Raw genomic sequence first — 21,032 nt, forward strand, 5'->3', positions numbered from 1 at the left:
TGAGGACGTCCAGAAGACAGCATTCCATACTCGTTATGGGCATTACGAGTTCGTGGTGATGCCTTTCGGACTCACCAACACACCGGCGGTGTTCATGGACCTCATGAACAAAGTGTGCAGACCGATGTTGGATCGCTCGGTGATCGTGTTCATCGACGACATATTAGTGTATTCGAGATCCAGAGAGCAGCATGAGGAGCATTTGAGGGAGATCCTCAGAGTTCTGAGATCGGAGAGGCTTTATGCCAAGTTCTCCAAATGTGAGTTCTGGTTACGAGAGGTTCAGTTTTTGGGGCATCTCGTCAACCAGAATGGGATATTGGTCGATCCGGCCAAGATTGAGGCGGTCATGAGGTGGGAGGTGTCGAGATCACCCACCGAGATCAGGAGCTTTCTGGGTTTGGCCGGCTATTATCGGAGATTTATCAAGGATTTCTCCAAGATCTCCGTGCCACTAACCAAGTTGACCCGAAAGGGTGCTGCATTTTCTTGGGGTCCGGAGCAGCAGACCTCGTTCGATACACTTCGCCAGAAATTATGCGAAGCCCCAGTATTAGCCCTTCCGGAAGGGATGGAGGATTTTGTGGTAAAGTGCGATGCATCGATATCCAGATTGGGAGCGATGCTTATGCAGAGGGGGCATGTGATAGCATATGCATCGAGGAAGCTTAAGCCTCATGAGTCGAGGTATCCCACTCATGATTTGGAATTGGGAGTGGTAGTGTTCGCCCTCAAGATCTGGTGACATTATCTGTATGGGGTTCGGTGTACGATATACACGGACCACAAGAGCTTGAAGTATTTGATGGATCAGCCCAACCTGAATATGAGCCAGAGGAGGTGGTTGGATGTGGTCAAGGATTATGATTATGAGATCTTGTACCACCCGGGCAAAGCTAATGTTGTAGCCGATGCACTGAGCCGTAGAACGGAGGGCGCCCCGATGCGAGATTTTTGTTTGAGATTGACAGTGATGACTCCGGTGTTGGACGCTATTCGTGGGGCCTAGGATGAGGCCGTGAGGCCAGAAAGCCAGAAGAGAGAGCGAGTTGTCGGGCTAGTATCGGAATTCGTTACCGATAGCCGGGGGCTTATGACATTTTAGGGTCGGATATGGGTACCGTCGGTGGGCGGAACGCGTACCATTTTGATGGAAGAGGCTCATCGATCGAAGTTCTCGATCCATCCCGGGGCCACTAAGATGTATTTGGACCTGAAAAGGGAGTATTGGTGGCCCTGTATGAAGAGGGATGTCGCATGGTTTTTGGAGAGATGCTTGACCTGTCGCAGGGTTAAGGCCGAGCACCAGTGTCCGCATGGTAAGCTGCAACCGTTAGAGATTCCCGAGTCGAAATGGGAACATATTACCATGGATTTCATCACCAAATTGCCAAGGACTGCGAGGGGTGTCGATGCAATTTGGGTGATTGTGGACAGGTTGACAAAGAGCGCTCACTTCTTGGCTATCAGTGAGAGCTCTTCCACGGAGAGGTTGGCAGAGATGTACGTAAGAGAGGTGGTATCGCGGCATGGAGTGCCGATCTCGATTGTCTCATATCGAGATGTACATTTCACTTCCAGACTCTGGAAGAAGTTTCATGAGGAATTGGATACGAAAATGCATTTTAGTACCGCATACCACCCACAGACTGACGGGCAGAGTGAGCGGACGATTCAGACGCTCGAGGACATGCTCCGAGCATGTGTGTTGGATTTCGGCGGGAGTTGGGACATGTATTTGCCCTTGGTAGAGTTTTCCTACAACAACAACCATCATTCGAGCATTGGTATGCCGCCCTTTGAGCTGTTGTATGGGAGGAGGTGTCGGACCCCCATTTGCTGGGGAGAAGTAGGGCAGCGTGTGATGGGTAGTACCGAGATCGTGCTTCAAACGACAAAGCAGATTTAGCAGGTTAGACAGAGGTTTTTGACCGCTCAGAGTCGTCAGAAGAGTTATGGGGACAGACGCCGGTCCGAGCTCGAGTTTCAGGTTGGCGACTTCGTGCTCCTGAAGGTCTCTCCTTGGAAAGGAGTGATTCGATTCAGGAAGAGGGGCAAGTTAGGGCCCCAATATATTGGTCCTTTCAGGGTGATCGCGAGGGTAGGCAGGGTAGCCTACCGTTTGGAGTTACCTGCGGAGTTGGGTCAGATTCATGACACATTCCACGTGTCGCAACTACAAAAGTGTATAGCCGACGAGTCGGCAGTGGTGCCATTATAAGATATTCAGGTGTATGCGAGCATGAATTATGTTGAGAGACCAGTGGCGATTAGGGATCGGAAGATCAAGGTTTTGAGGAACAAGGAGGTGCCTCTCGTGCAGGTCCAGTGGCAGCATCGGAAAGGGTCAGAGTTAACTTGGGAGCCGGAGCGTGAGATGCGGGAGCAGCATCCAGAGTTGTTTGCATAGTGAGACTTCGAGGGCGAAGTCTAATTCTAGTGGGGGAGAATTGTAACATCCGGATTCCCAGGTATAATATTTTATTCCCTATTTTTTTTGGAAGTTGTGAGGAGACTCGGCGAGTTGGAGTTGAAACTCGCCGAGTATGGTCGCAGATTCGTATCCGGGTTCACAGCCGGACTCGGCGAGTTCATGAGTGGACTCAACGAGTCCATGCTGTTTAATGAAACCCTAATTTCCTGGGTTTGGGACCTATTTAAAGGCCCTTAGGGCCGTCATTTGCGGCTACCAAACCCTAGTGAGAAACCCTAAGAGATCTAGAGCGTTTGTGAGGAAGGAGTGGCCATTCTTGATCCTTTTTGTTGGTGTATTTTCAAGAAGGAGGTGACCAAGGCAAGAGGAGGCTGAAGGAGGTGCGATTTTGGCGACTTCTGAGTTCATAGAGATCATATTGAGGTATTTGTTCGAACCTTCTTCAGTTTTGGTGTTGATTCTTAGAGTTAGGGTTTTCTAACCCCCTTTAGAGGATGGATAAGTGGAGAAATTGGTCCCTTCTCGAGTCTATGCTTTGGATCTGGACCCAAAGAGGTCCAGAGACCTTAACCCTTGGAGCTTTATGAGTTATTTTGGGAGCCATGAGCTTAGGATGTCATTTTTGGGGCTAAATCACCAAGTTAGACCATTTAGATGTTATATGAGTGTCAAGGTCTGAACTTTACGTGATTATCATTCTTGGGAAGGCCATATCTATGAATTTAAGGAACAAATCTGACCTCAGGAGGCCTATGGAGTTTGTGCATGGCATGAACTCACCGAGTCCGAAGAGCAGACTCGGCGAGTAGGATGAGGGTTTCCCGTAAATCACTCAGTGAGTAGACTTACCGATTTGGGGTAATAACTCGGTGAGTCAGGGAGAGTTAGGGGACTGGAGTTCAAGGAGGAACTCGCCGAGTTGTTCTTGAGACTCGGCGAGTTGAGTCGGGGTGGCCCCGCGATTCATGCCAGGTGTAACTCGTCGAGTAAGGGGAAGGACTCGACATGCCAAGAGAGGGACTAAGAGAGTCAGTGGACACGTGTAGACTCGCCGAGTCGACCAAGTGCACTCGACGAGTCGGGTCAAAGTTTGGCCGTTGACTTTTGTTGACTTTTAGGTTTGGTTAACAGTGAGGCCTTTATGCCAAGAGAGGGATAAAATGGTCTTTTACCCTTCTGATGGTGTTAAGAAAGGTTTGAGTATAGTTATATTTATGAGAGTATTTACTTTATGTGATTAGGAGGAGGCTAGACCACATTTCTACCGAGTCAGAGACTTACCGAGACACCTGAGGTGAGTCTTCTCACTATACGTTACCTAGAGTGGTATTATGTGTTGACCAGAGGGTCTTATGTGTTACGTATGAGATTATGTGCTATGTGATATATGTATGTTGTTATAGACCGGACCGGAGGGTCCAATGAGCTATGACCGGACCAGAGGGTCCAACGAGCTACGGGACTGGAGAGTCCCGCTGAGACACACCGAACGGAAGGTCGTATTATTGCCTCGAGTGGCGTATATGTTGTATGCGGTATTTGGGGAGCTCACTAAGCATTTATGCTTACAGTTGTTGTGTTATGTGTTTCAGGTACTAGCGAGGACCGTGGGAAGGCGCCGGTGTGACTCGTACACACTAGAGAGAGAGTTTGATTTTATGATCTTGGGATATGTCATGTTTCAAAAACTAATATTGGAAATATTTGAGAATGTTTTTATATGAACTTGGTTGACGAAAAATGAAAATTTTGTTTTGAAATTTACGTTGTTACAGTTTTATACAAACAATCCTATGTGTGCATGCAACCCTAATTTGGATCTATGTTCTTACTATTAGATACACAACATTATGAACATATAAATAAAACCCTAATGGTAGGTTGCTATTTTTGAAATTCATATATAAGGTTAGATCACATACCTCTTGATGTTATATAGCAAACACAACTTAAATCTTCAAACCCTTAGTCTTGAAAGCAAGCACCACAAGTGTAGTGCCTCTAATGGCTCACAAACACCACAAGCAATTGGAGAGGCTATAGAGAGAGAAGGGGAGAGGTAGAAATCGGATCTAGATACCCTAGGGATCAAGTGGACGATTTCTTATGCCTTAGGAGTCTTTATATAGGGTTGAGATTAGGGTTTCAGTCCTTATCCTTATCTAGTTGTTTGCCCACCAAGCAATCATAAGATAAGCCTTGAAAAGCCCTTATCTCTTGGAACTTGGACGATTTCAAGGATATCCTTATCCTTGAATTCCTTCATCTTTTAACACGGATAATCATTGCCCTACTTTGCAACTATCAGATAATTACAATTCAACCCCTCTAGTTTAATTAATTACAATTGATCACAAAATTAATTCCTAATTAATTATTGACCAATATTAATTAAACAAATATGATTTCTCCTTTAATATATTATTCTTATAACATATTAATAAATCATAATAACCTCTATCTCTATTTATTTCTCCAGTCAAGTTGCTTTGGTGAAGGCAACCCAAAAGGACCATGCACAACCGGGTCAAGTACTTACCAAATATGGTTACGGGCTTAGAAACTAATCCAACAGTCTCTCACTTGGATAAGTCTAGTAACCACAAATGTAACGTACAACTCGATTAGCAATCGTAGCTCTCAAAGACATTGTCGAACTCTGATCTCATCAGTAACCTGTCCTTTAGATAAGGGATCGTACAGTCCTCTGTTTAGATATTGCGCGGACAATTTTATGGAACTAATTGTCCAGCAGTTGGTTTCTCGATCTCAGATTCATTTGACATAGAACTTAATTGAACACATCAATTCAGTCCTGACCGGGCCCGACACATAAGTCAAATCAAATCATCGAGCGGCCGTGATATCGCTTTTACCCTATTAGGATAAAAGTAACAGATAAACTTCGACTTATATGCATTTACTTATCCACTAATCAACTATACACAACAATGCGTTTTATAACATCAATTTACTGATGCGGTTTCGCATTATCAATGCACAACCAATTAGTAAATAATAAATCGTATATCTAGGTTTTAAGACCATATGATATTATCGTCTTGCGATCACTTTTGTCACATTCCATAAAGTGATTCCAGCAAACGCGGGTTTCTTCCAATGCTCAAAACTTGTTCATAAGCACTCATGAACGTTGCGACAAACCTTTTCTATGTCTAATACCTTTTAAACACTCTACATGCCAATTCATGAAAATCTTCATTCATACCTACTTCCAACATATGAATGATTGTGGACTGTTTGAATAATTCGATTATTCTTAATAACTCAATTATTCAGGAAGTCAAAACATGCAAATTGAAACAATAGTTAAACAATTAACATAAGATAGTAACTTTACTTATAAATAATACTCCTTTATTTAATCATCAAATGTCAATTACATTTATCTATTATATGTTTCTAAAACTATCTAATCTAAACTAATATCATCCTTCAGCCCAATGCTCCTAGCGTGCTGCAAGTGCTTAACCCTACTCAATCCCTTCTTAAGCGGATCTGCTGGGTTATCTTCTGATGATATCCTCTTAACAATGAGGTGTCCTTCTTCTACTCGATGTCTAATAAAATGATACTTTATGTCGATATGCCGAGATCTACCATGATCCCTCGACTTGTTGGTCAAGGCAACAGCTCCTTCATTATCACAGAAAATTTCCATAGGCTCCTTTATGGCAGGCACAACTCCAAGGTCACTAATGAAGTTCTTCAACCATATCGCCTCCTTTGACGCATCGCTAGTTGCAATGTACTCTGATTCGCACGTTGAATCAGCTACAGTTTCCTGCTTGGAACTCTTCCAAGTCACTGCTTCTCCATTTAGGGTAAATATCCAGCCTGACTGCGAACGGTAATTGTCTCTGTCGGTCTGGAAGCTAGCGTCGCTATACCCTCGCACCTTTAAGTCATCACTCCCTCTGAGGACTAAGAACCTTTCCTTGGTCCTCCGAAGGTACTTAAGTATATTCTTGACCGCAATCCAATGAGCTTTGCCCGAGTTCCCTTGATATCTACTGATCATGCTCAAAGCAAAGGCCACATCAGGGCGAGTACAAGTCATAGCATACATGATCTAGCCAACTGTGGAAGCGTAAGGTACTCGACTCATCTCTGCTATCTCAGCTTCGGTACTCGGACTTTGAGTCTTGCTCAACTTGGCATTACTCTGTGTCGGTAGTTCTCCCTTTTTCGATTTTTCCATACTAAAATGTTTTAATACGTTATCCAAGTAAGTATTCTGACTAAGTCCTATTAGTCTCTTACTTCGTTCTCTCACTATCCTTATTCCCAAAATATAGGAAGCCTCTCCGAGGTCCTTTATAGCGAAGCACTTCCCGAGCCAGGACTTTACCTCCTGCAAAGTCAGGATGTCGTTTCCTATGAGCAGTATGTCATCGACATACAAAACGAGGAAGATAACTATACTCCCATTGGCTTTGACATATACACATGATTCATCTTCGCTTCGTACAAATCCAAACTCTTTGACTTTTCATCAAAGCAAAGATTCCATCTGCGAGATGCTTGCTTAAGTCCATAAATGGATTTCTCAAGCTTGCACACTCTATTGGGGTGCTTCGGATCGACCAAACCCTCTGGCTGAGCCATGTAAACATCCTCAGCCAACTTCCCATTAAGGAAAGAGGTCTTGACATCCATCTGCCATATCTCATAATCATGAAATGCAGCAATGGCTAGCATCACCCTAATAGATTTTATCTTAGCAACTGGTGAGAAGGTCTCATCATAGTCAACTCCCGGAGTTTGAGTAAAGCCCTTTGCCACCAGTCGTACTTTATATGTGTGCACATTCCCATCCACGTCGGTCTTCTTCTTGAAGATCCATTTGCACCCAACTGTCTTACGTCTGGGCACATTGTCAACCAAATTCCAAAGTTGGTTGTCATACATGGACTGAATCTCGCTGTCCATCGCCTCTTTCCATTTTGCAGACTCTAGGCCTGCCATGGCTTCCTTATAGCTATTAGGTTCATCTAGATTTATTAGTGTACTGTCACTAATATACGTGTCCCCTTCGTTAGTAATATGAAAACCATACAACTGGGGTTGAACTCTAATTCTTTCGGAACGTCTAAGAGGTAAGGACTCGTCAATTGGTTCAACCGGAGTTTCCTCGTCGGGTTGAGCGCCAGCGGTAGAGGTTCCTTCATCGCTCGATTCTCGAATCTCTTCGAGATCTATTTGCCTCCCACTATCTCCTTGGCTTATGAGTTCTTTCTCTCAGAAAACCCCTCTTCTCGCAACGAAGACAACATTGTCACTCGGTCTATAGAAGAGATATCCAAAGGATCTCTACGGGTAGCCGATGAAAATACATCGCTCACTACGAGGTTCGAGTTTGTCGTGAGTCTGTCGTCTTACGAAAACCTCACAGCCCCAAACCTTTATATGTGCCAACGAGGGAGCCTTCCCTGTCCACATTTTGTGAGGTGTTTTGGCAACCTTCTTTATAGGGACTCGGTTAAGGATATGGGCGGCAGTCTCTAAGGCATACCCCTAGAATGAGATAGGTAGTGAAGCACGACTCATCATAGAACGGACCATGTCTAATAAGGTTCGATTACGCCTTTCTGCCACACCATTCAATTGCGGTGTCCTAGGTGGCGTCAATTGCGAAACTATTCCACATTCCTTGAGATAGTCGTGGAATTCAAGTCTTAGGTACTCTCCTCCTCGATCGGATCGAAGCATCTTGATTTTTCCTGCCCAATTGATTCTCCACTTCATGCTTGAATTCTATGAAGTTTTCAAACGTTTCTGACTTGTGCTTGATTAAGTAAATATACCCATATCTACTATAATCATCGGTGAAAGTCACGTAGAAGTGGTTCCCATCCTTTGTGGTGGATCTAAAGGGCCCACATACATCGGTATGTATGAGATCCAATAAACCCTTACCCCTTTCACAAGTGCCAGTGAAGGGTGACTTGTTCATCTTTCCAAGTAAACAAGATTCGAACGTGTCATCTTCCCTAAGGTCGAATGACTCCAACACTCCATCCTTTTGGAGTTGGGCTATGCGCTTCTTGTTGACATGTCCAAGACGACAATGCCACAAAGATGCTTTATCCATACTATTGGAAGAATCCATACACAACACATCATTTCCTAGGTTATCTACAACCATAATAGTTTCATAAATTTCATTACAAGGCATTGCTTCAAAGTATAAAACACCATTTAGATAAGCATAAATTGAACCATTCTCATTATTAAATGAGTATCTAAATCTTTGTCTAAACAAACCATGAAAAGAAATGATGTTTCTTGCCATATCTGGCGAGTAGCAACAATTATTTAAATCTAAATTCAATCCATTACTAAGCACTAAAGAATACACTCCAATCTTGGTAACAACCAACGTTCTTCTGTTCCCCATGATTAAATTTATTCTTCCAGGCTCCACATCCCTATTTATTCCTAGTCCCTGCATATCAGAACAACTGTGGTAACCACATCATGTATCAAGAACCCAAGAAATAGCATGGGATGAATCATTAGATTTAATTGTGTATATACCTGCATAAGATGGCTTGATCTTTCCATCCTTGATGGCTTGCAGATATTCTGGGCAACTTCTCTTCCAGTGCCCTATTTTATGGCAATGATGGCACTCTACCTCCTTTGGGTTAAGGTTGGGTTTAGCAGGATCAACCTTGGTCCCTCTAGAAGAGGAACCATCTTGGGACTTTCCCTTGCAATGACTCTTTGACGGAGCCTTCCTCTTCTTGCCCCTTCCCTGCCCTATAGCCAAAACAGGAGCAACGGATGGATTAGGAGTTGGTGCAACAGACTTGTCCTTAAGGTTGCTCTCAGCAGTCCTTAGGAGCCCTTGGAGTTTGCTTAGGGTGACCTCTTCCTTGTTCATGTGGTAGGTCATCCTAAATTGGTTGTAGCATGAGGGCAAGGAGTGAAGAAAAATGTCGATAGCCAAATCTTCCCCAAAGTTGACATTCAACTTGCGAAGACGATCAACATACCTTTGCATCTTTTGCAAGTGCACGGTTAGAGACTCTCCACTTCCCATTTTAGCAGTGATCATATTCGTAATGATCTCATAGCGCTCTTGCCTCACGCTTTGGTGATATCTCTCCATCAAGTCTATATGCATCTCATAGGGATACATGTCCTCATAGGACTTTTGGAATTCGGAGTTCATTGTGGCTAGCATGATGCAATGAGCTTTCGTTGCATCACGCTCATGAGTCTCAAAGACAGCCATTTATTCGGGAGTAACAGTTTCTGGATTGATCTTCTCGAGCTTTTCATCGAGAACATACTCTTTGTCCTCCTAACGCGCGATAGTGCGAATGTATCTTATCCATTTGCTAAAGTTCGATCAATCGAAAGTCACTTTCTGACAAAGGCTCATTAGCGTGAATGAGCTAGCAGCAGCGTTGTTTGCGTTAGACATCTACAAATAGAAAGGAACAAAGTTTGATTAGAGTTAAGTCCCTAATTAACACCCAAAATGAAAATTTAGGGCTAGGACCCGACAATATTATTTACATATTAGAAAAGGGATGCCGTAATCCAACATGCAAATAATTTGGAGGTAAGTGAATGACGATTAACTAATTCTTCACCATGAAAAACATAAGCTTAAGTTTTAAATGTATTGAGAATTCCTAGATTTTCTTGGAGATACATTGAACTTTTCAATGGCATGTTTAAATCTCGATATGCCCCTCTCGTTTGTGACTGGGATGCCGAGGATCACAAAGTGGGTGTGAACAACCATGCAAATCGGTGCCTTCATTGTTACAATCACCTATTCGATGTGCCGGTAAACCACACACGCTCCATCGAACTATGACAAACAATGAATCACCCTTTACCACCTTTGCTTAGAACCAATTAGTGTGTCGGTAAACCACACACGCTCCACTAACTTCTTAGCAAGGGTGCAAAGTGTAATTTCATGGAATTGCATCAATTTCACTTTTTCCTAAAGTAACTAGGATTGGGAATTTGTAAAAATGTTTAGTTACTTTATATAGGTTCATTATACTTATTAATAAGGAGAGGATTGCCCTATCCTACTTGTTCGGCTAACGACCCTCCACCAGTCAGGCAAACGGTGGGTGTGAGTGTACACCCATTAAGCGCCATTTTATAGGCAGCAACCTTATACCCATCTTATAGACCGACTTCGTGAATGAGGCCTACTAACGGTAAGACTAGCATTTTAATTTTACATATATATTTATTAATCTTGTAATAATATAATAGTATAGGGTGTATTTTAAACATTTCAAAATACTAGGGTTTTAATCTTCAATTTAAAATTTTCGAATTTAATACCATTTAAACTAAAATTTTAAATATTAAAACTATTGATTTAATAATTATTTTAAATTAAACTATTAATTTAAATTATCAAATCATAAGGGATTATCTAAATCATAAGGATAATTACCATTTAAACAGTTAACTTATCCTAATCCCTTTTATCCCTCTAAATTTCGAAAATAATGGGAGGGGATAATTCAAAATCTTTAATTACCATATTTAATTATTAAAAGATAATTACAAGATATGGGATTATCCAAATCCCTAAAATTTAGGATCTTATCTTAGGGAAGGAGGCTAATCTCGAAATCTAAGGGTTTGAAAACCCTAGATTTCGAAATCTTGGATTAATGGAAAGGATTCAAAAACCTTTTCACAATTTTCGCAAATTAGGGTTAGGAAACCCTAATCTCGAAATTTCATGCCTCCTAGGGTTTATTGGCTATAAACCCTAATTGTCAAGTTCATACAATTGTATAATACTAATAGAAAACAAGTTAACCAAAGTCTCTGATACCACTGATGGGTTTTATACAAACAATCTTATGTGTGCGTGCAACCCTAATTTGGATCTATGTTCTCACTATTAGATACACAACATTATGAACATATGAATAAAACCCTAATTGTAGGTTGCTATTTTTGAAATTCATATATAAGGTTAGATCACATACCTCTTGTTGTTATATAGCAATAACAACTTAAATCTTCAAACCCTTAGTCTTGAAAGCAAGCACCACAAGTGTAGTACCTCTAATGGCACACAAACACCACAAACAATTGGAGAGACTATAGAGAGAGAATGGGAGAGGTAGAAATCGGATCTAGATACCCTAGGGATCAAGTGGACGATTTCTTATGCCTTATGGGTCTTTATATAGGGTTGAGATTAGGGTTTCAGTCCTTATACTTATCTAGTTGCTTGCCCACCAAGCAATCATAAGATAAGCCTTGGAAAGCCCTTATCTCTTGGACCTTGGACGATTTCAAGGATATCCTTATCCTTGAATTCGTTCATCCTTTAACAAGGATAATCATTGGCCTACTTTGCAACTATCAGATAATTACAATTCAGCCCCTCTAGTTTAATTAATTACACTTGATCACAAAATTAATTCCTAATTAATTATTGATCAATATTAATTAAACAAATATGATTTCTCCTTTAATATATTATTCTTATAACATATTAATAAATCATAATAACCGCTTTCTCTATTTCTTTCTCCAGTCAAGTTGTTTTGGTGAAGGCAACCCAAAAGGACCATGCACAACCGGGTCAAGTACTTACCAAATATGGTTACAGGCTTAGACACTAATCCAACAATTTCATCATAAGAACTCTCTCGTGGCTCCAACAACAATTTAGGGTTTCTCACAGAAGATATGGGGCGCATCCAAGGTCAGAAGTTCCTTTAAATAGGCTCTAACCCCGAAACTTAGGGTTTTCTCCGCCCAGTACCTACTCGACGAGTCCATACTTGGACTCGTCGAGTCCGCTCATTAAATCCACGTGACCAACTCGACGTGACTCGGCGAGTCAAACTTTCGACTCGTCGAGTCCCTCCTATATCCTCAAAATTGAAACACGAACTATCATACCTGAAATCCTGGATGTTACAGTAGATTTAGTGTATTAATTTTTCATTTTTTTCGTATAGCATTATACTTTAAATGATTTTTTTCTTCCATATATTGACTTTTAATATCAACTTATTTTCATTTTTATTTTTCTATTATGACTAAATTATAACTTAGTAGATTTAACGTCTTAATTTTTCATTTTTATTATAACATTGTACTTTAAACGATAATATTTGTTATTTATATCATTTTTTTTCCATATTTTGATTTTTAATATCAACTTATTTTCGTTTTTATGTTTCTATTATGACATTATACATTTTCGTATTATTTTTACTTATATTATCTTAGTTACTTTTTTTTTATTATAGTATAATACTTTAAAAAGACATTATAAATTATAACATCTTTTTTTCTTTTTCAATTATAACATCCTATCATAAGATACATTATACACACATATACATACAATATACACATATTGTATCATAACATACAATATACACACATACAAATGCATTTATACACACATTTTCACATATATTTTTTCATACATACAAATACATTTTATATAGAAATGCATATACATTTCACATAAAAATACCTACATTTTCACATAAAAATGTCTACATTTCATATACATACATTTTCACATACACTTTTTCATATATATACACATATACATACATTTTTTCATATAGATACACATATACATATATTTCACATAGAAATACACTTATTCACACATTTTCACATACACTTTTTCAGACAAACACACACACACACACATATATATATATATATATACATTTTTTTTTCATAAATATTCACACATACACATTTGCATATACATTTTTACATACATATTCATACATTTCACATACCAACATATATACATTGCACAAACCAACACATTAAGAATAGAAAACAGAAAGAAGAACCTGCTGTCCCCGGAATATTAGACATATCACCGAAAAATACGACCAGTCGTCGGAAATTAAAGCTGGTGGTGACAATTGTGGTGTTGTAGTGGTGGTATTCAACCGAGATTACCTTAAAAGCACCAAAATAATGTAATTCGGGTTAAGTATTGGTAAGAAGAAAAGAGAAAGAGAAAAGGGAAGAGAAAACGCATGTTACCGGAGGATTATTGTCGCCGAAAAAAGTCGGAATTCGACGGAAAACACCGAAAATCATCGAAAAATGAAGGCCTAGAAGCAATCTATGGTTAGTGGTTATTTGTGTTGGTGTACTACGCCAGAAAATCGCACCACAGAACGTTGGTCGTCGGAGTTTTGCGAGAGGGAGGAAAAAATGCAGGAACTGGGTCCTCTGGGACGAAGGAGGGTCAAAAGGGAGTTACCTTTAGTGGCGAAATCAAGACACCAGCGACATGTTGGAGACATGTTGGAGGGAAAAAGACACGCCATTCTATCGTGATTATTAACCGTCCGATAAAAAAATAATCGAACGGCCAAGATGACATTCACGCAGATCACCATCAATAGCGGCGACATGTCGTCGCAATTGGTGTCCCCTCTGTTAACTCCCATGAGATTAAACCCTAACAAATGGATCAGTATAGTAGCATATGGTCACGATCAAATGGCGTGTGGCATGAGAGGATCGCCGGTGGAAGCCCTTTAGCAACGACTTCTCTAGAGACGACAATAACCTTTAGCGGCGACATTATCTGATGTTGCCGCTAAAGGCTATCGTCTTCGCTATAGAGGTCGTCGCTAAAGGGCTTATTTCTTGTTGTGCAATGCCAATTTAGGTGTATGTGTGTCAGAGAATAATCTTTTATGTGATTTGTCATCATTCAAGAACTAGCTATTGATTCCTAGATCTTTGAAGAAAATGTTAGATGTTTATGGAAATAAAAGGAAACAAGTTCTTGTTTGACATGTTATAAAACTAGCAGTTTCTCTTTAGCAAAACAGAAGGCCATAATGGTATCAATTTACCTCTTGTAGGTTACTAACGAAACACATGATCCTAAATAGAGTTTCATAGGTTGGAATGATTAAAGTGGTATGGACCCTAATGATGAAAGATGAGCTAAGAAACAACTTAGATCATTCATAGGAAAACCGTTGTGACCGGAAAGTAAATAAATATTCCTAGATGTTTGGAACAAATAGGATCAGTTAACATCCGTAAGTGGCTCATCATTTAGTCAATAAATATCAAAGATCTTTCGATAGAAATTCGTTCTGTTGTTGTAGTGTCCTATTGATAACAATTTGGCCTAAGGATGCTAGAGTGTAACTCATCCTTGACTTCAGCTCAGCTCATAAGCTCTATTTGCTGGTAGTCTACAGTGGTATTCATGTAATTTTCAAAGACTTCAAGTACATCTCAACGACTGTCTTCATTCGTCTTGGTTTTCATAAACAAAACATATACTTTATAATAATTTCGAACTTGTGCTTTAGTTCGTATGTGTTCTCACTTGTTCTTATGAGGTGCAACCTTGTAAATTCTGAGTTATAAAATTTGATTTATGGGTTGTATGGTGTCCCGAAAGAGGTCTGAGATGATTCTTAAAGGTCCACATATATAACCACAAAAACAAGAAAAAAAAAGTATTTTATAAGCGTTTTGAAGTTGTAATTTGTCTGAATTTCGAACTTGTTCTTCCTATGTTTCAAAAATGTTCTTTAATTATGAGTTTTGAGCTTAAAAAGTATTTTTTTGCGCATAGTTTCAAAATACTATAGATAAAAGTTCTTACTTCCATTGTGCTAACTGTTGGAACAAAACATGTGTCCATCTTGTTCTTTCTATGAGTTTTGAAAGCAATATAAAGAGAAATACTAATTAATTAAGAAGTACTATTTTGAAGATGTTTAGGGTTTATGAAAATCCTACCACTCTGAATAATTAATGGGTGGCCACAATAAAGGACTGCCAAACTTCGTTCTAAAATTGTGGTGTTTTGGGCTTATGTAATTAAAATGACTGTCAATTTGTTACATGAGTTTATAAAAGTGCTCATCTTGTCGATTATCTCATAGTTAAATCAACACCAAAGAAGGCAAATGTTTGACTACAAGGTCAAAATGACAACGTTTCTAATAAGAAAGGGGGAGTACAAAGGGTCCTCCTGTAACTCACAAACTGTTGCCTATCACAAATACTAAGATATATAGATTGAGTGTAATTTTGTCCAAAGTTCATTCACCCATCATAGAGAGCACTTCAGTTTCAAAGGTCTCTCTCTCTCTCTCTCTCTCTCTCTCTCTCTCTCTCTCTCTCTCTCTCTCTCTCTCTCTCTCAACCTTTTCTTATAAACACTGAAAATCTGAATAGTGTTTTTAAAGAGAGAAGATGAATGAGATCCATATATAGAAATATTGTTTTTCTTGTATAAATATTCCAAAATATATGAAGAAAATGGATTTGGTATTAAGAGATAACGATCAAAATTAAGAGAGTTTGTTAATATCATGGACAAAGGGTCATTGTCTACTTTTTTATAACTCCTCTTTCACCCACCTCCCCCTTCCATTTTTTGCATCTTTCCTGTTTAGATTTGTGTGTGAGAGGCTTCAAAAAGCAAGAGAGAGAATAATTTGAAACTTGATTAGTTTCTCTCCTCAATTATACATAAAAATTCATTCAATTCCTCAACCCCACCCTTTCTTTTTCTTGAGTTCAAACAATCAACAAGCTTAATCTCTTGTTTCTTTAGTGTGAAGTCTGTATAATTTACTTCAGGTATTCATGGAAAATTCTGATGCGTGTGAGCTTGATTTCAGTTGCATCGATCGATCCATGTCGTTTCAGAATGAATCCGGGGACATTTCTCCACAGAGAAAGCTGGGGAAGGGAAAGATCGAGATCAAGCGGATCGAGAATACCACAAATCGACAAGTGACATTTTGTAAGCGTCGCAATGGTTTGCTCAAGAAGGCCTATGAATTGTCTGTTCTTTGTGATGCTGAGGTTGCTCTTATTGTCTTCTCAAGCCGTGGTCGCCTTTATGAGTATGCTAACAACAGGTAAAATAATTTCTGGGTAATTTTTGAATCATCTTATTGTTAATTGGGATTTCAATTCTTTATGGGTACGTTTTATTTTCTTTATAAAATGATACATACTAAAATTTAGGTTAAAGTTTATCTATTTTTTTAGGGTTGTGAAAAATAGTACATAAAATGAATGTGACTTGTGGTAAAAATTTAAGAACAAAGGACACAACCTTTAGGTTATAGTGATATTTTTTTTTTTTTGAGTTTTTATTCTTGTGAACAAATATTCACTTGTCTCTCTTATATTTTGTGTTTTGTTTCTTTCCCACAAAGAGATTTTTCTTTTTATATTTATAATTTTGTGGTTCATCTTTTTAGATCCAATTTTTTTTTCATATTTTGGTACCCACAAGATCTGTTGTTAAAGATGGCAACATAGAAGCCACCATTAGATATGTTGCAAACCAGTAAGCAAAGATATAGGAAGTGTATGTGCAGACGTCTGAGATCAGCTTCCCTCTTATCTTCATCACTGTTTGAGCTCTCTCTCTCTCTCTCTCTCTCTCTCTCACACACACACACACACACACAAGTGGTTGTCAAGTTCCTATTGCTCAAGGCATCCATCACTTCGACATTTCCTAAGTAAACATATGTCAGTTATTCATTGTCCAAGCTAAGTGAAAGGACTTTGAAAAGCGATGTCATCAAAGTCTAATCAAGAAAGGAAAAACAAATTTTAGGTTTTTAAACTAGTTTAAGCAATACTCTCAGAACTTTATGTTTGAAAAAAAAAAAAAAAAAAACAGTTTAGTATTTCTTGAATAAACCCTAATTTTTTTAACCTTAACCTAAAAAGTGATAACCCAAGGGATTTGACATGCACGAATCCTGAGCTCTAGGTTAATTAAATGTTGGATGAAATAGAACGAATATCTCTATATTTTGGGATTTTTGAAGAAAGATGGCTAATGAAACGGATTTTATTTATAATGATCCTAAAATTAGGGTTTAATAAAATCTTAAATCACCGCAGAAAAAAGAGAAAAATATTGTTTGCGCATATTAAAAAAAAATGGGTATTATTATCATTATTATTATTATTATTATTATACTCATTTATGAAAAGAGTATATTTTATATCTGAATGTAGATTAGACGTACACTAGGGTTTTATCATCCAGGTGAGAGATTAGAACATTTTTTGGAAATCCCTTTAATTAATTTTTTAGCAATATGTTTGTCATTTCTTTTCTATAAACTAACAACAATGCATACCTGGATGGCTATTTTTTCTAATAAAATCAAAACCCAGACTTTTTTCTTTAGAAAAGCAAAACCCAGATTTTACTTTCAAGTTTATTGAGTGATTAGTTCTTATACTCAGTTCAAAAGTTCTTCAATGGTGAAATAGAACAAGGACTACTCTTTCCCTTTGGATTGTCCAATAAAAACTTTTTCCAAGCTTATCATGCTGTTCAAACTTAAACATGAGAGAGAGAGAGAGAGAGAGAGAGAGAGAGAGAGAGAGAGAGAGAGAGAGAGAGAGAGAGAGAGAGAGAGAGAGAGAGATTATACGAAATAATGATAATGCCGTGTGTCTCAAATTTAGAGCATTAATCATAGATCCTGCGTAGGTAAATGCTTGCGCAAGTGTGGTGTGTGTGGGAGAGAAAGTGTGTGAGAGAGAGAGACTATCTAACGCATGGGGGAGAGGGAAATCGTACAGCAATGTCTGCTGCAATGAAAAGGACGGCTCTGATGTACTCAGGGTTTACAAGAGAAAAAAGAACAGAGATCTCGGATCTACGAGGAGGGTAAAAGGGTGAGAATTAACTGGATTATCCAATGTGTAATGGGTTAGCTAGACGTGGCAATAATCTATCCGTAGAAAATGGTAACCAATCATAATGATGGGAGTGTTGACAGCGTGGCAGACACAACCAATCAGTAACTTCAGCCAAATTAAGGCATTATACAATGTGAATTTATATGGTATCCTTAGGATCTCCGAGAAAAAGTAAGATTTTATTCACTGAAGTACATTTTGTGTTTCCTTAAAATCACACACAAATCCTACTATTTCAAATACTTTTAAGATTTGAGTATACAAAGAGTACTACACCTCAATGTATGTGTTTTTGTATGAACATCATTCTATCCTTTGTGCAAAACCAAAAAAAAACATTGAACACCAAATTAAAAACACAAACCTACATGAGCCACATCTAATTTTTTTAGCTTAATTGACTCATAAATTTAACATCTTGACTCATCACAAGACTCAAATAGCACATTGTTATATATTTTACAGCTTACGTTCTTTTAGGCCAATCAGTTAGTTACATTTTGTATATTTTTTGTAAGGCTCTAATTATATATGCTATATTTTTATTATATAAGTTGTTCAGTTAATAAGTGAAAAATTGTATAGTTAATGTGTTGAATGTTGTCTTATTGTTATTGCAGTGTTAGAGGGACAATCGATAGGTACAAGAAAGCATGCCTAGATCCACCTACCAGTGGTTCGGTTGCTGAAGCCAATGCTCAGGTACCCTTTGGTAGCTAAGTAATTAATTACCCCTCAAGTTTAATAAGAAATTTGCAAGAATAATTTGTATATGTTGCTGTAAAATTATCGTGTTTTCAAGACCTTTGATAAACGAAGGGATTAGTATTTGTAGTAGTTTAAGTAACAATATATGATTAGGTTAATACATCATTCCAGCGCGTTAATGAAATTGTATAATATTTTAACTACAGTTTTACCAGCAAGAAGCTGCTAAACTGCGCCAGCAAATTGCAAATCTTCAAAACCAGAACAGGTACTTTTCTGAATTAGAAAGTCCTTATATATATAGATACTTCATATATCTTTGTGAACACAAAGTTATAACACATTTGGGAAAAAAAAAAAGGCAATTCTACAGGAACATCATGGGGGAATCTTTGGCAGACATGCCGGTGAAGGACCTCAAGAATCTTGAAACTAAATTAGAGAAAGCGATTAGCAGGATTCGATCCAAAAAGGTAGTATCTTTGTCATCTATTAAGAATTCATTTCATTTAAACCTTTGAAATCGTCAAATAATAAACATCTCTGTCTGATAAAAACAATCGCAGAATGAACTGTTGTTTGCTGAAATCGAGTATATGCAAAAAAGAGTAAGTGGCTTCGAACCTGTAACTCAATCTTCAATTATGTTGTCTTGTATTCTATGAGCATATTCCGTATTAATCTAACCACGTAAATTTAGTAATGATATCAAATGTTTAATGAAAAAAATTGAGTTTCTCCGTTAGCATTATGTATAATGTATATGTGTACGTTGATGCAAATCTATAATCGAATTCCCGTATATGAATCTTTTCTAAACTTTTTCGTAATGCAGGAACTTGAATTGCATAACAGCAATCAGTTTCTTCGTGCAAAGGTCTCTCTCTCTCTCTCTCTCTCTCTCTCTCTCTCTCTCTCTCTCTCTCTCACACACACACACACACACAGAGATATGAAGCATCGGAGTTGTATCAATTGATTTGTTTAACGATTGTTTAGATAGCTGAAAATGAAAGAGCTCAGCAGCACCACATGAGTTTGATGCCTGGAAGTTCAGATTATGAGCTAGTAACACCTCACCAGCCCTTTGACAGTCGAAGCTACGTTCACACAAACGAGTTGCAACCCGATAATGATTACTCCTGCCAAGACCAAACCCCTCTTCGGTTAGTGTAGGTATGCTCCACTTTCGATAAATCCTAAAATTTATACTCCAAGAAGTTTATTTCTGATCAATGTTGAAAAATGCATTTTGTTAATCTTTTCGCATTGTGTGTCTATCAATATGAATATATGATGCATTTGTTAATTAGTGGCATAGTCTTGACTTGTTCTTTTCGTGTTCTCTAGGTAATAATGATGACGGACTTGAGGTTTCTCCTTTACTCATTTCCACTGGATCGAGCCGTAATAACCTCATAATGATTAATTAACAAGGAGTTGACTGATATCTGCTTGCCTTAATACTGATTTCCGGTTAAACGGAAGAACCCTAAATATGTACTTTTACAATCGTCTTATGTGTGCAATCTAATATTGTGAAGCAGCTTAAATATATGTTACGCGTTCTAATAATTTTTCTTCTATAAATGTGTTTCGATCAAATACTTAACGTGAGCAAGGGCTGGTCCAAATGTATATGGGGTCCGAGACGAAAAGAAAAAAAGGGGTCCATCAAAGACAAATATAATAAAAGTTAAAAGAAATATTATTTATTCTTTATTATAGACGTATTCAATTAGCAATAATAAGCAAGTCAAATTGTTTATCTTATGAGCTAATTTGAGTTTGAATCAACTTTATGCCCTAAAAATCATTTACGTAATATATTTATTTATATATATACACTATATAGCCCATAAATTTTGGGTCCCCTGAAGACGTGGGCCCTGGGCGGTTGCTCGGGTTGCCCACCGTCTGAACTGATCCTAACGCGACCATATTGTTATGTTTACATCCATTTCTTGATTCCGCTCTAGACAATAATTAAGATGATTAATGTTTACAATGTTATAATATCAATACGCTTTTCTAGAAGGATGACAATAATTAATCAAGGAACATCTTTTGAGACCATCATGTACATGTACCTTTGTTTGATCCTATCCTTCGTATTAATTATTTTTTATACCCGTTAATAAAAAGG

General features: G+C 38.4%; 1 protein-coding gene across 2 annotated transcripts; it reads left to right on the forward strand.

The window, feature by feature from the left end:
* Positions 1-15,659: 15,659 nt before the first annotated feature.
* On the forward strand, positions 15,660-20,441 carry LOC111880616 (floral homeotic protein AGAMOUS). Of its 2 annotated transcripts, XM_023877037.3 has the most exons (8): positions 15,660-16,359; positions 18,799-18,880; positions 19,093-19,154; positions 19,248-19,359; positions 19,453-19,494; positions 19,722-19,763; positions 19,886-20,062; positions 20,237-20,441. In XM_023877037.3, exons 1-7 carry the CDS (start codon positions 16,082-16,084, stop codon positions 20,060-20,062), a joined length of 795 nt encoding a protein of 264 aa, XP_023732805.1. In that variant the 5' UTR covers positions 15,660-16,081; the 3' UTR covers positions 20,237-20,441. The 2 variants fall into 2 exon arrangements, with proteins under 2 accessions (XP_023732805.1, XP_052621464.1); XM_052765504.1 differs by lacking the exon at positions 19,453-19,494.
* Positions 20,442-21,032: the final 591 nt, after the last annotated feature.

This window comes from Lactuca sativa, chromosome 7 (assembly GCF_002870075.4).
Source record: "Lactuca sativa cultivar Salinas chromosome 7, Lsat_Salinas_v11, whole genome shotgun sequence".
NCBI classification, from domain to species: domain Eukaryota; kingdom Viridiplantae; phylum Streptophyta; class Magnoliopsida; order Asterales; family Asteraceae; genus Lactuca; species Lactuca sativa.

What these genes read in the sequence shown, in the direction of transcription:
- LOC111880616 (XM_023877037.3), top strand. Translation starts at nt 16,082, where the DNA reads ATGGAAAATTCTGATGCGTGTGAGCTTGATTTCAGTTGCATCGATCGA. An exon ending in TATGAGTATGCTAACAACAG is followed by an intron (nt 16,360 to 18,798) that starts GTAAAATAATTT and finishes TTGTTATTGCAG; the next exon opens with TGTTAGAGGGACAATCGATA. An exon ending in ATCAGTTTCTTCGTGCAAAG is followed by an intron (nt 19,764 to 19,885) that starts GTCTCTCTCTCT and finishes ACGATTGTTTAG; the next exon opens with ATAGCTGAAAATGAAAGAGC.